At 46.4% G+C, this 14,691-nt stretch overlaps 1 protein-coding gene across 4 annotated transcripts in view; it reads left to right on the forward strand.

Annotated features, from left to right (window-relative positions):
- LOC308243096 (cytochrome P450 4A11-like) overlaps nt 1-9,534 on the forward strand; it is a 62,203-nt gene extending 52,669 nt beyond the window's left edge. For all 4 annotated transcript variants that reach the window (XM_080658261.1, XM_080658260.1, XM_080658259.1 and 1 more), the window contains exons 3-12: nt 730-774; nt 1,249-1,376; nt 2,600-2,724; nt 3,047-3,201; nt 3,602-3,708; nt 3,794-3,984; nt 4,088-4,221; nt 5,455-5,519; nt 5,661-5,737; nt 8,668-9,534. In XM_080658261.1, coding sequence (XP_080514387.1) covers nt 730-774; nt 1,249-1,376; nt 2,600-2,724; nt 3,047-3,201; nt 3,602-3,708; nt 3,794-3,984; nt 4,088-4,221; nt 5,455-5,519; nt 5,661-5,737; nt 8,668-8,836 — 1,196 coding nt within the window. In that variant the 3' untranslated portion in view covers nt 8,837-9,534. The remainder of the gene's footprint in view (nt 1-729; nt 775-1,248; nt 1,377-2,599; nt 2,725-3,046; nt 3,202-3,601; nt 3,709-3,793; nt 3,985-4,087; nt 4,222-5,454; nt 5,520-5,660; nt 5,738-8,667) is intronic.
- Nucleotides 9,535-14,691: the final 5,157 nt, after the last annotated feature.

The raw sequence follows: 14,691 nt of genomic DNA on the forward strand, positions 1-14,691 counted from the left end.
GACAGAAACCTGCATTGTGGCTGGAGCAGCTCTTTCCTCTTGGGTACATGTTATTTGGGTTATGAAATTCCAGAATAGTTTGCAGTTCTGCCATCATTACCTGAACCCTCTACCAACTACCCTGCCAGCCCACAAGCCAGCTTAAGGCCAATAATATCTCTCTAAACTGAATGCTTAAACAGCTGTGTGAGGCCATTTTTTTCTTTTCCTTCATATTCTCTCTCTCTCTCTCTCTCTCTCTCTCTCTCTCTCTCTCTCTCTCTCTCTCTCTCCCCCCCCCCTTCTTAGATTGAGATGATCTGTTATGTAAATTTGCCTAGATCTGAAAAACAATTTGTTTTCAGTCCTGACTTAGGTTGGGCACCTTTTAGTGTTGCCTTTTCTGAGGCATGGGATGACTAAGATTCCACAAATGGTAGGAAGACAACAGACTGCTGTGTTTTCTCTGGCACTGAGGATGGAGCCTATATTTCTGGCAGATTCACCATCCTAGTCCTATTGGTGTTTTGCTGCTGGGACACTGAGTCCGCCTTCCTGACCCACAGTAACTATTAGAACAGAGAGACTTGGGGATGGGAGGCATGTGGGAGGTCATTTGAGACAAACTGCCAGCTGACAATGATTAGGAAGCAATGGCAGCCCGTGTTCTGGGCCACAGCTGCCTCCTGGCGACTGCCTGCCTTGTTTGGTCCCCTCTAGGTTCCTATTATGCCCTACCTTTCGTTTCAGACCCGAAGAATCATGGTTCATACAGATTCCTGGCTCCCTGGATTGGTAAGTATGTGTAATCAGGACTGCTATTCTCCTGCCAGGTAGACTTACCAAGAGCTATCTCTTTGGCTCACAGAGAACAACAGCTAACCAGCACTGTATCACCACCCTCATCTCTGAATCAAGCCTGATTTCTCTTCTAATAAAACCTTCACCCATTCCGGGTGGTGGTGATGACCCCCCTGAAACTCAGCTTCTTCCCATCACTTCTCAGTGCTCTCCAATGTTTTCAGGGTAATATTCATTTATGATCTTCTATGACCTGTCTACTTGACTTCAGCCTTTATCTCACAGCTGTCATGATGACATCTTCTTACCTTCCATTTTGGAAAATTCATCTTTCTGGAATGTACTGGCCTTTCCTGCCTTTGCCCATAATTTGCCTTCTTCTGACACCCTTGGTTCCTCCCAAATTGTCCTGAGTCATCCTTCTGATTCGATCTCCCCTCCCCCATCCCACACCTTTCTGTGGTCCAGGATATGGTTTGCTCCTGCTGAATGGGCAGACCTGGTTCCAACACAGGCGGATGCTGACCCCAGCCTTCCACTATGACATCCTGAAGCCCTATGTGGGGCTCATGGCTGACTCTGTCCGAATGATGCTGGTAAGTCCATCCCTGTCTCATCTGCTCACACCCACTCACCGCACAGCTCATATAGTCCACACTAGGATACGTGTGTCCTTCAGACATCCATCACATACTACTGGTTAGAATAATATGCTCATATCCCACAATGTGACAGAGCTTCCCAAAAGTGGATGGAACAGGAGGTACCTGGCACCAGCTTGGATCCACACTACTTTGGTCATTGCCAAGAGAAAGCAGAACCATGGTAGAAACAGGGTCTGCTCTCCTCTCACCTCCATGTCTTCAGTACAGTGGACTAGAGCAATAGTCATTCCTCTGGACAAGACAAATGGCCACTGGCAGGCCTGGGCAGTGGCAGCTTCAGAGACAGGGTGGACATCCCAGGATGTCCTTCAGGTGGGCTCTGGCCTGGGTGCCAGGGCTTGCTTCAGCATGAAATGGAGCCACTCCATGGAAGGAAATGGAGATTACATATGCACTCACAGACCTGGATCTTGATCCTACCAGCTTTGCTCAGCTAACGTTTGATGAAGGGAAGAAATTAAAGTCCCTGATGCCCTGTCCTTAGCAGCCCTAGTACTGGTCTCTTAGGTTACCTCTTACCTTGACACATTTGCTTCCTAGAGTTGGAGTGCACCTGTCCTTCAGGTCTAGCTCAATCTCAGGATAGAGAAGATTCACCCTTTTTCCTCTGAGTAACAACGTTTTCTGGTCTGGTAAAAGTTAGTTACCATCATCATTTATTCCAAAAATGAAAACTAATTCAGACTATTATGAGGGAACCTGTTTAATTATATAATCAAACTTTATGAGAATACAGTCCTCACTTTACTAACATTTGCTTTAAGTCTTTTTGTTTGTTTGTTTGTTTTGTTGTTAATCTGCATCCAAGTGTATTTTTTCCATTGAGTTTTAGAGAGAGTGGAAGGGAGTGGGGGAAAGAGAGAGAAACATCGATTTGAGAGACACATTGATAGGTTGCCTCCCCCATGGGCCCCAACTAGAGCCCGGGATGGAACCTGCAACCCGGGTACATGCCCTTCACCAGGAATCGAACCTGTGACCCTTCAGTGCATGGGAAGATATTCTAACCACTGAGATTATTGGCCATGGCACTTTATAGTCTGAATATACTACAAATGCCTCTGTTCTGGAAAGTAAGGTATCTGGAGAGACAGACAGAGAGCAGAGGTGCCCTGGGGGAGTAGAATAGGTTTAATATCCACCTCCCACCACAGGACAAATGGGAAGAACTCATCAGCCAGGACTCCCATCTGGAGATCTCTGAACACATCTCCTTGATGACCCTGGACACCATCATGAAGTGTGCCTTCAGCCAGAAGGGCAGCATCCAGACAGACAGGTCAGTGATAATCCTTCAGCTACAGGGTTTTTATTTTTACCAAAAAGCAAGAGTTTTTTAAGAGCTCCTGACCATGGACAAATTCCAGTCCAGATCAAAGCTTGACTCAGCCACAGATCTCTAATGCCTGGCACAGGGAGAAGCCTGGTTGCTCATGTCACTTATACAGGACTGCAAGTCTCCAGGACTGCAAGACAGAGCAATGAATGCCTCAGTGTCACCTGTACCCACTGTTTGGGGAAACTCCCACCTAGAGCCCCACTTCACCTCCAGGTCAGAGGCCTCCCAGTACCCTAGTCTGTTCTGTATCTCCTCTCTGCAGCAAATCCCAATCCTACATCGAGGCCATTAGGGATGTGAAAAATCTTTTTACTTCTCGAGTGAGGAATTTCTTCTATCAGAATGACATCATCTACTGGCTGACTCCTGATGGCCGTTGGAACCAGCGGGCCTGCCAGCTTGCCCATCAACACACAGGTTAGACTACACTTCCTGGGCTTCTCCCCTCCTTCATCATGCATATCTCAAAGGCACTGACCCTCAGGAAGAGTCTGACCTCTCCTAACCTTTGGGACCAAGATGTCAGGGTGCAAAGGACTGTGTGAGAGTTTGTATGTTTCACCACATTGGTGATGTCACCCCCTCCAAGCAGCATTCAAGCAGAGCTTACTCCATGGGTGTGCTATTGAAGGGAAGCCTGACTTGCAATCAGATGGTGCTAGATCTCACACTCCTCATATGCACACTCACTCCCACACTCATCCTGATTCACTGGCATCCATATTGGAGCAGGGTGGGGAGCAGATGGGGTTACTGTGGTTGCTCTTTCTGGGCATCCAGTGATCAACTCTTCCTTGGAACCACTGTTCTGGGACAGACAGAGTGATCAAGCTGAGGAAGGCACATCTACAGGAGGAGGAAGAGCTGGAGAAAATCAGGAGAAAAAGGAACTTGGATTTTCTGGACATCCTCCTCTTTGCCAGAGTGAGTGTCTGTAGGAGGGACCTGAGGCTTTGCCCAGAAGGGCAGAGGAAGGGGCAAGCAGTTCACTCTCACCTTCCTTTTCCAGATGAAGAATGGAAGTAGCTTGTCTGACAAGGACCTCCGTGCTGAAGTGGACACATTCATGTTTGAGGGCCATGACACCACAGCCAGTGGCATCTCCTGGATTCTCTATGCTCTGGCTTCCCACCCTGAGCATCAACAGAGATGCCGCAAGGAGATCCAGAGCCTCCTGGGGGATGGTGCCTCCATCACCTGGTGAGTGTTCAGGAGATGGGAGAACCCTACCCACTAAGCTAGACAATAAGCCCTGGACTGCCTGGGCCATGCCTGACCTCAGATTGTGATTCATTTATTTCAGGGATCACCTGGATCAGATGCCCTACACCACCATGTGCATCAAGGAGGCACTGCGACTCTATCCGCCTGTACCAGCTGTTGGCAGAGAGCTCAGCAAGCCCATCACCTTCCCTGATGGACGCTCCTTACCCAGAGGTCTGAACTTCACCACACTCACTAACCCAGGAATTCTGCAAGAACCCGTGTCAGACCAGATCCACATGTCCTAGAGCAGTTCTGAACCTCTCTGGTCTAGTTTCTTCATCATTAATTGGATGCTTACTCTATAGTTTAGATGAGGAATATAAAATGCCTGGCACTGAGTTGGACCACAGCAGAAGTTCAATAAATATTAGTTCTCCTTCCAACTCAGAGAGAAATAAATCATTCACCTAAATAGGGTCCATGCCTATATGACACCTCATATGAAGAGAATCCTAAGCATTATCATTCTCCAGGACTAGCATCCATCACATGTAGGATCCATGGTTTTAGAATGCTACAGTAATTCCATTTGATGACACTGATGCTCTATGATTCTAACACTGCATATTCCCATCCCAATGCCAGATTACAAGACTCTAGGGGCAATTCTGTCTGTTTGGTCACATCAATTTTAAAATCCTCCATAACTGGGGTAATATATGCATAACTCCTTTTTGACAAATGCAAAGAACTATATAAATGGCAGTTAATATAATACTGACTCAGTCCATGGAATCTTCCTCACCAGGAAATATTGGACTCTTTTGTTGCTTTTGGAATTTCACTCTAATATTCTAATTCTCTCAGGGATAGGTGTAGATACGGTTTCTTTCTTATGGGATATAAGCAAATGAAGGAGATTAGGAAATCCACTGTCATGGGGCTGATGGGCCAGTCCCTAAGGAGCCCTCAGGTTGCTCTCAGAGAACAACTGATGACCAGATCTGAGAACCCTGCCATGGTTGAAGCTACCCCTTAGCTCACTTTGGTCTGAATTCTAACCCTGCCACATCCTAGCTGTTTGATCATAGGCAAGTTACTCAGCCTCTTGGAAGCTCAGGTGTCTCATCTGAACAATGGGAATATTAGCATCCTCCTTGGAGGGTTGTGGTGAGGATAGATGAGTTAAAGGGACTCATGGATGGCACTTGATAAATATGAGTTTTACCTTGAATTGCTCCAAAAGTAGGCCTTCACTTCTTTCTTCCTCCTCCTCACACTTGTGTCATGGTTATAGACTCCTAATGTGTGCACATGTGCTTTGCCATGTGCACCCCACCTCTATTGCAATAGGATCAATCCAGTCGGAGTGACTCTCATTGTGGCTCCCAAGCTTTTTGTGCATGCACCTGCCCCCTGCTGGCATGTGTATAATCAGTCTTCTCTCCCCTCCCTGCCCAACAGGAATCCATGTCTCACTTAACTTTTATGCACTTCACCATAATCCGAAGGTGTGGCCTAATCCAGAGGTATGATGGCTGTGGGAGGGAGGATGGGCTGTGGGAGGGAGGATGAGCTGATCTCTCTAGACAACACCTTCTCCTGTGCCCTCATGGATTGGATGGAGGGGCTTGACCTTACCTGTCCTGGCCCTACTGCTCTCTCTGCAGGTGTTTGACCCTTCTCGTTTTGCACGGGGTTCTGATTCACACAGCCATGCTTTCCTGCCCTTCTCAGGAGGATCAAGGTGAGGCATCCTGTACTTGAGTGGTGCGCATCACCGAGGGTCATACCTTGATGATTGTGACCAACATTTATATGTGGTGTCTGCTGTTATGCCCTGGTATATTGTTGTGTTGAGAAGGAGGTATTTTTCTATATGTACAAAAGAAAGGTGGCATTTCAGGGCAGGGCACAAACACTTAATCCACTGATTTCCTCTCAAAGCTATTGATTGTTATTTTTTTTTTGCTTTTTGCCAACGTTGGACTGTGTAGACAGTGGAACGATGGTATATAAATCCCACTTCATATATAGAATTTTGCCTACTGGAAATGTCATGGTTATGTGAATATTAATATGAAGTCCAACTTTTGTTGGGAGACTGCAAAAATAGAGAGGCACATATTGGTCCAAAACTCCTCAAATGACTACGTTCCCAGTGGCCTACCATTATTCAGTGTCAGTCATTGTTTTAAAGTTCAGTGATTCTAGCAATTTTATCACTTCAGGAATATGACTTCTCAGAGTTAAAGTTTTTTTTTACAAATTAAACTTCAGATTGCTTTTCTCAGTTATCAGTAATATTAAAAAGGGTTTATTTTTCTCTTCCCTCATTGCAGTCTAGGAACTGCCTTTTCTACTTCACTGATCTGTCACTCGCAGTATCTGTGATATTTGCATGTATTTGGATTTCTAGCACCTTCCTTGTCCTAACTGCTCAAGCCCTAATCATGAACGGCCTACTAGCCATTTGAAGAGAGTTTCACTCCAATGTGTGACTCTCCAATTTTGCAGACTATCCTACAAAAGCTTCACTATACATTGATATTCATGTAAATGTGACTAATATATTGATATTCACATAAGCATGGTTTGTATATTAATATGCACAAAACCATGAATACTTTTCCAGGACAAAATTCTTTATAGAAAGTGGGTTGTATATAACAAAGTTCCAAAATTTACACAGTCCAACCTTGGCAAAAAGCATAAAAAGAAAGACAATCACTGCTTTGAAAGAAAACCCACTACTTTGCATATGACATATAGCATTTGAAAGGCTCCTGGTGTGTAAAATATAAGGCATACCTGAAACAACTGAAATCGAGTTGGATGAGTATACTCCAGAACGCCCGCTGTTTGAAAGTCTGCAAAGGCTACAGAAGTCCCCCTGTAAAATAGTAACTTCCATAAACTTTGTACTTGGTTACTAAAGATAAGCTTTTTCTGCCCTAGCTGCTTTGGCTCAGTAGTTAGAACATTGGCCCAGGGACTGAAGGGTGACAGGTTTGATTCCCGTCAAGGGCACATACCTTGGGTGCAGGCAATCCACATTGATGTTTTCTCTCTGTGTCTCTCCCTCGCCCTTCCACTCTCTCTGAAAAATCAATGGGCAAAAAATACTCGGGTGAGGATTAACAAAACCAAAAAAAGGGGAGAGGGGCAAAAAACACTTTTTCTGAATCCATAAGTCTATGAATTCTTCAGATGGGAATCAGCTTTTACGGAACACACTTTTTACAAATCGTTCTTCCAGAGATTGATTGGTTATACCATTTGGTTTCTCCCAGGATTGAGTCCTTCCTCATAGACCTTGGCTTGAAGTCATGTGCCTGCCACTAGAGGGCAGGAGAGCACTAGGCAGCTCAATCCCTAGCTCAGAACTCAGGTTTACTTTTTTTTCTTCTTCCAATGTTAATTTACTTTTTCAATTCAATTGACTTCATTCAAATATAAATGTATCTTAAGTTCGTGTCTGTGTGCCAAGTCCTGTGCTAGGAGATGGGAAAGATACTGTCGCAGCCTCTAGCAGTTCACAGACAAACAAATGCTTCTACTCACAACACAACATTCATTCATCCTTTCACTCACTCATCACTTATTGAGCACAATGTTGAACGTTCCATGTTCCTTGCACTGTCCAGGGCACTGGATGGTGAGGTATTCTTAAATAAAACACTAAATAAAACACTAATGCTGCTCTAGGGGTCCAGGGAGGAAGGGGTACTGCTAGCAGAGGAGTGAGAGTGGCATGTCATTGGGATCAGACTTGAACATGTGGCAGGCAGAGGTGCAGGGAGGGCATTTTCTGTGATCTCAACAGTATGAGCTGAGCTAGGAAGTGGAGCTGGACAGGTAAGAGGTGAGTGACGCAACCCATCGAGGGCTTTGATGCCAGCTGTGGCCTTGGACATGTCCTACCTGTGATTGGGGGCCTAGAGGGAGTTGAGTTGGGCAGTAGCTTCAGTGAAGGTAGGAGAAGGCAGGGAGACAGAAAAGTCCAGGTGAGGAGACTGATGGATGTCAAGGAGGGACATATCTGCAGTAGAATAGGAAGGCTACAGAAGCTGGTTGACTGAGGGGATGAGTGAGAGGCAGGAGTCTGGACCATTCATTGGGAGGCAGCTGGTGCAACTAGTTGAAGCTCCCTAATCCATGATTGTCCCACGAAACTCTCCTCTTGCATTTCTGATTTCTTTACAGCAATCAAATGTCTCCTTCTCTTTGAGGATCAATGTCCCAATGTGTGCCCCTAGAAAGTGGGGAACTAAGTGTGGTGACCACCTGACTCCATGCCATGGCCTCAACATTGTGAAACCAGAAACTTCTTGTGGAAGGAGTGACCAAATTAATAATTAACTTTGCAGTGATTCACTTGACTTGACTTGGTGGCTTAAGTCTCTGACCAGCCCCCTAACAGGATTTCATGCCTGCTGAGAACAGAAGTAGGAGTTAGTAGCTACTTCTGGAAGAGAAGTCAAAGTTCAGGGGCAGAATGTGAAGCAATGCTTGTGAGGTAGAAGCATGCATGGCCTACAAGGAAGAGGATTGGATTGACTCACATCAGAACGTCCTGTTCTTGCCAAGGGCTCAGTGACAAATGCCTGCCCAGCTGAAAACAGGATTTGATACCATTTCTCATGTTGTTTTCCTCATATTCTTCTCTTGGCCCAGGAACTGCATTGGGAAGCATTTTGCCATGAATGAGCTGAAGGTGGCCGTAGCCTTGACCCTGCTTCGTTTTGAGCTGGCGGCAGATCCTCTCCAAGCCCCCATCCCCCTCCAAAAAATCGTCTTGGATTCCAAGAATGGCATCCACCTGCTGCTCAGAAAGCTCCTCTAGTCCTTGTTGGGACAAGGGCAAGCTCTGAGGAACTCCTTCCTTCCCTCCCTGTCTATCTCCCCAATTCCTGCTTTCCATCTGCACACCTGCCCTTCTACCTGATGTCCTCCCTCCGGTCCTCTGCCTGTCTGCCCCTCCGTACTTTTCACTTTCTTCCTGCTTGTCCTCTAAATTGTCTCCTTTAGCTGCTATAATAATTTACCACAGCCTCAGTGACTTAGAACACACAAATCTCTACTCTTAGGGTTCTGGAGTCAGACGTCTTACATGGGTTTCACTGGACACAACCAAAGTGTGGGCAGGGCCACCCAACCTCCAGGACTCTAGGAGAGATTCCTTGTCTTTGTCTTTCCAGCGTCTAGAGCTGCATTATTATTTCTTTGGCTCCTGGAGCCATCCTGCATATTCAAATCCAGCAGCATTGTCAAATGTCTCTTTGCTTCTGTCTTCACATTGCCTTCTCTTTTATGAGGACATGTGTGATTACATGGGCTACTCAGATGAACCAGGACATAGTCACACCTGGCAGGGAATAGACCGTGGACATCTTCAGAGCCATTCTTCAGCCTAATTGGTCCCTATGTGACTACCATCAGTTTGTTTTCCCGGTGGCCTTCTATGTGTTTCCTACCCATTTGTCATCTCCACACCCTCTCCTTCTTTCTTCCTCCTTGGAATAAAGTTTACAATGTCATGTGATGTGTCTGTCTTTCCTTTATCTCCTTTGTCTTCCCTTTCCTGCCACATTTGGTGACTACGTGGTTGATGGTTCCCTGACCCTGGGCTCTCTATTCCCTTTCTATTCCTCCATCAGCCTCTTAACCCAGCCCTGTTCTCTTGCTGGTTCTGAACATAAGTCCTCTTCCTATCCAACCCCATGCCATTCCTAGGTCAGGGTTCTGGATGCCATAAACAGATCTCCCGGCACACTTCCTGTTGCAGTAGGATGCCTATTTCTGCCTCCCTGAAGGCCTTCTCCTCCAACCTGGCTCTCACTTCCAGTCCCCTGGCCTCCCAGGTCACTGCTCTAAGAAGGGGCAGGGTGGACACGCAGTGTTTGACTGATATACAGAGCAGAAATGTGAGCTGGGAGCATCCTGTAATGGATCTTCAGAAGGTCCCTGGACATCAGGTGGTGCAGAAGGACTTAGTGGCCATGCTAGGAGAGCGCAGGACAATAGGAACTTGGAATTCTGGGTAGTCAGCCATGTCAAATGCTCTAACCACAGAATTTCACAGGAGTCAAGGGAGGGACCAAGAAATGATCCTGCTGGCTTCAGACCATGGGACAAACCCAGGCTGAGTTCATGCTCCATGCACACCTGCATGACACATACATAGAGACACTCCTGTGCAACCACACTATGTGTGCCCTCACACCACACTCTCTCCACACACTCATGCCACAAGTACCTGGGATCAGAGAGGTAGCAGGGTGTGTTAGAGAGCTGGAAGGATGGCGTGGAATTCATCTTGGTGCCCTCCGGTCCCCAACCTCGGTCCTCCCCTCCCACTTGGAGTCTCTGCTTTCCTTCTGGCTCCAGAACTCTCAGCTCTATTTCTCACCAACACATCCCCTCAGACAGAGTCAACACTATGTATGGAGCCTTGGTTAAAGAATCCAGAAACTGAAGGCTCAGCTCACGCACCTCCCTGATGAGCATCTTGACAGGGTCCTTCCCTTAATATTGAAGTAGGATAATGGCCTCCTCCAATTCTGCCTCACAGGCCTTCTGACAGTCTAAACATAAGAAAAGGAGACAAGTCTGAAAGTTGGGCGCCACCCATAGGCCAGGTTTGATTATGACCACTGGGCTCAGATCCCAGGTAACAGCTTTGAAACTATCTTCACTTGTGCATAGAAAGGTCTATCCAGGGCCAGGACAGAGAGAGATGTTGGTGGCATAGTGAACACTCTGGCTAGGTCTCTGCATCCCAGCTTTAGGTGGGCAAGAAGGTCTAGGTCTTAACAGGGCTTTGCAGGAGTGAGCAGGTGCCCATGGCCAACCTTCCAGGGCTGTGGCCTTCTTCTGAGAGGGGAGGCATCAATAGCAGGAAGGATGTGTCTCAAGATGGTCCATCCCTGGGGCAACATAGAAACATCTCTACATCCCAGGGCTATAATTCTCTTTTGACCATCCCACTGCATCAGGTGCCCTCCCTCTATACATGTCTAATTCTTGGACTGGAGCTCACTAATGGCCTTAGATCTTGAACCCTAGAGGTATATGTAGCCACCAGGCAGCTGCTGCAGGGACTACTGGGGAAGGATCTCTGATTTCTCATGTGGCCCCAGCCTGAGGTGCTCCCCAAAATTCCTTCTTTGTACCTCATACCTCACCCAGCCTCAAGGCCTGAATTAAGCACCAAATCTACCAGGAAGCTCTCCTCTATCATTCTGCCACTTTTCCCAGCCAAAGCCCATACACCCAGAGCACCAGGTGACTGTGACACAGACATTGATCAAGGGCATGAGTGCCACACAGATCCATCTCAAGAGGGCAGAAGACATACCTGTGAAATCATACTCCATATTCGTTGACCTTGGCAGTGGTTACCTGGGTGCTTATTTTAGAAATTTATTGCTCTTTATTATTATTTTTGCTTTAGGCCAATTCTCCTTATGCTATTTTTCAAAAACACATCCATATAATTAAACAAAGACACTATTGCCGAAACCGGTTTGACTCAGTGGATAGAGCGTCGGCCTGAGGACTGAAAGGTCCTGGGTTCGATTCCGGTCAAGGGCACGTAACTTGGTTGCGGGCACATCCCCAGTAGGGGGTGTGCAGGAGGCAGCTGATCGATGTTTCTCTCTCATCGATGTTTCTAACTCTCTATCCCTCTCCTTTCCTCTCTGTAAAAAATCAATAAAATATATTAAAAAAAATAAAAAAATAAACAAAGACACTATCAAAGTGCTTTTGGTCATCATCATATCTACTTCCTGTACCACCATCACTGGGCACAACACATGACACAGATATGCGTGGAATGGAAATAAAAAGGACTGAACCCACCCCAGCACACGCAGGACAGGCAAAGACTTTCCGCTTTTGAATCACTGTCTCTCAAAGCAAGTTATTCATAACATTATGCTACAGTAGTAATGGCTACCAGTCATTGGATGCATACCATGGGCCAGATACAGAGTTGAACATTCTACAAAGCCCCCAAATATGGTTGTATGGGTCGGCCCTGCAAAGCATCACAGTCTATGTAGATGGTGCCTCCTGAAGTTGTCCAGGACACTACCTGCATAGTGGTCCATGACAGCCCTGGTGATTTAATCCTGATAACAACCCTACAAGGAAGGTACTCTCCTCACAGCCATTTCACAGAAGGGGAAAAAGAGGCTTAGAGGTGGAGAAATTTACTCCTGTTATAGAGCCAGGATTGGACCCAGGCCAAACACAAAGCATGGGTTCTCTGCCATTGGTGCAAAGAGTGAGCCAAAGGCATAGCGAGTGTCAGAGAAGCATCCTCACGAACTCTCATTTGAGTCCCAAATCCATGCCATCACACCTACAGGTACAGAGTGGCCATCCACAAAGCTGACAGGCTTGCTGAACTGGCGGTATACCTGGGGCATGGATGGGTAAAGGTGGAGGCTCTTCTTGATGCACATGGTAGAGTAGGTCATCTTGCCCAGATCATCCCTGGAGATGGGGAGCCACAGGGCCCTGCGGGAAGGCAGGCTCCAGCCCCAACTGCCCCCGTCCACAACCATCATAACCCCAAGTCTCAAAGGAACACAAGTGCACCAAGTGGTCGGGCCACACTGGACATGGGGTGGCCACTCAGACCAAAGGTTCTGACTCCACGTTTCTCTATCCCTCCCTCATCTTCACTGCTGGAAAGGGAAAGCCCAGGACCCTAGGGGTGTGTGTGCACCCAGTCATCAAAGACAAGGTCCCTCCTGTGTCTCTCAGAGCCCCACAGAAGCCCCATAAGAGATAAATGTTTGGGTTCTGTTTGGATTCCCCTATGGAGCTGGAATGGAAAGGAACAGATACTAATATTCACTGGCTGAATGAAGTAATAAATGCATTAACAATGACAATATATATATTTCTCTTTTCCCTTTTTCCAGTAAGAAGCTCAGACCAATTGTGAGGTCCAAATATAACTACTATGCAACACCTTATTAAAGAGCCACTAGGTTTCCCCCCACACTTCCCCAGTCCTCACTTTTCATTTGTGTTTTACTATTTTATTGAATAAATATCTTTGAGTTGCTTCAAGATAAAATGAAGGAAAAATAAAAAAATGTCAACTCCCTGCCTCCAGGCTGTCTTCACATTGTTACCCAAATTAAAATGCCCTGTTTTCTTTCCCTTTTCAGAGTTTCACCCCTTTCTAGAAAGCCAACTTGAGCCCCACCCCTTCTACTTTCACTGCCTGCAACATGGGGTCACTCATTCTTTGGTTTTCTCTTGCTTTTTAGTTATGTGAGTTAGTCACTCTAAAAACTTCCAAGAACAGCAAATTGGATCCTCTTCCTCCTCTTTCCACATACACCCTCGACAGCACCTAACATGTGGCTGGACACCCTGGAAGATTTCCAACATCCAACCAATAAAAATAAGTAACAGAGATTTCATCCCCCAAATCTTAGACCCTGGAATTGTGTGTGTGTCCTTTAAATGAATCTAAACTTCCTTTCATCAGCTGAGCATTTTTGGCATCCCTGCCCAATGACTAGCCCAAGAGGGGAGAAGACAGGGAGAGAGGAATGTGGATGCAGAGGTGTGAGAGGTTTCCAGAAAGCCTGCTGCAAAGAAAGGTCAGCATCAATGGTGTTGTGTTAATGAGTTCAACTTAAACCGGGAGACAGAATAATTCCAAGTTTCTGACTGATGGAGTTTGGAAAACAGCATTTTCTCCTTCACCAGAAGAGACCATCAGAAGGCAGGTGGGAAGGGATAAGCTCTTTGGCTTTCCCAACTCTGTTCATCTTCAATTTGCATCTCTTTCTCTTCCAGCATTCCCTGTTCTATCCAGGAACCCAAAAGGGTAGTCATTCTACCATGAGTCAACATTCAAGAAATAGGCCTCCTGTTGACAACCTTCCCTACATTACTCACACTGGAAAAGACTCAGTAGTTGGAGAAGGGGCTCAAGGGAGCATCCTTGCACTACAGGTAACAGGACAGCTGCTGCTGCCTTCACCTGGTTTCCAGGATGGCCCTGTGTCATCTGCGATGACACCAGACAGCACAGACACAGCCTGCAGCTGAGCAGGACACACTGGGCTCCCTGGCAGACTCACTCACCACTGGAAGGAGTCCCTGTCCCTGAGGATCTCACAGACCTCCTTCCTACAGTGCTGCTGGTATTCTGGGTTTAGGGCCACGCAGTAGAAAAACCAGGATATGCCACTGGTGACAGTGTCACTGTTTTCACTGCCCCCCACTGACTGAACTCTGCCTCCTCTGGGCCTCTCCAACACTGTTAGTCCCTTACCCATGATCTGCTTTGTGTTATAATTGCTTGCATCTATGACAAAAAATATTAATAATAGTATAATTGGCCATCATTGAGCATTTACTAGTAATGTGGTTGCACACTACACTAATCCTGCTCTACAAATTCTTTCATTTAATCTTCAGAAAATTCTACAAGCTAGACACTGCCATAATTCCCACTTTATAGATGAGGAAAGGAAGCTTGATCACATGGTGAATTAGACTCCTGATTCTACTCTGGCTGTGAGTTTCCCACGTGCAGAGATACATCTCCAGGTGACATCTCCAGGTCACCAAGGGCCTCACCACAGGGCCTGGGAAATAGTATGTACTCGATAAAGTGCACATTGCATGAATAGAGTACATAAAGGAAATGAAGAAGAAGGA

Source organism: Plecotus auritus, assembly GCF_963455305.1.
Source record: "Plecotus auritus genome assembly, chromosome: 2".
Taxonomy (NCBI): Eukaryota; Metazoa; Chordata; class Mammalia; order Chiroptera; family Vespertilionidae; genus Plecotus; species Plecotus auritus.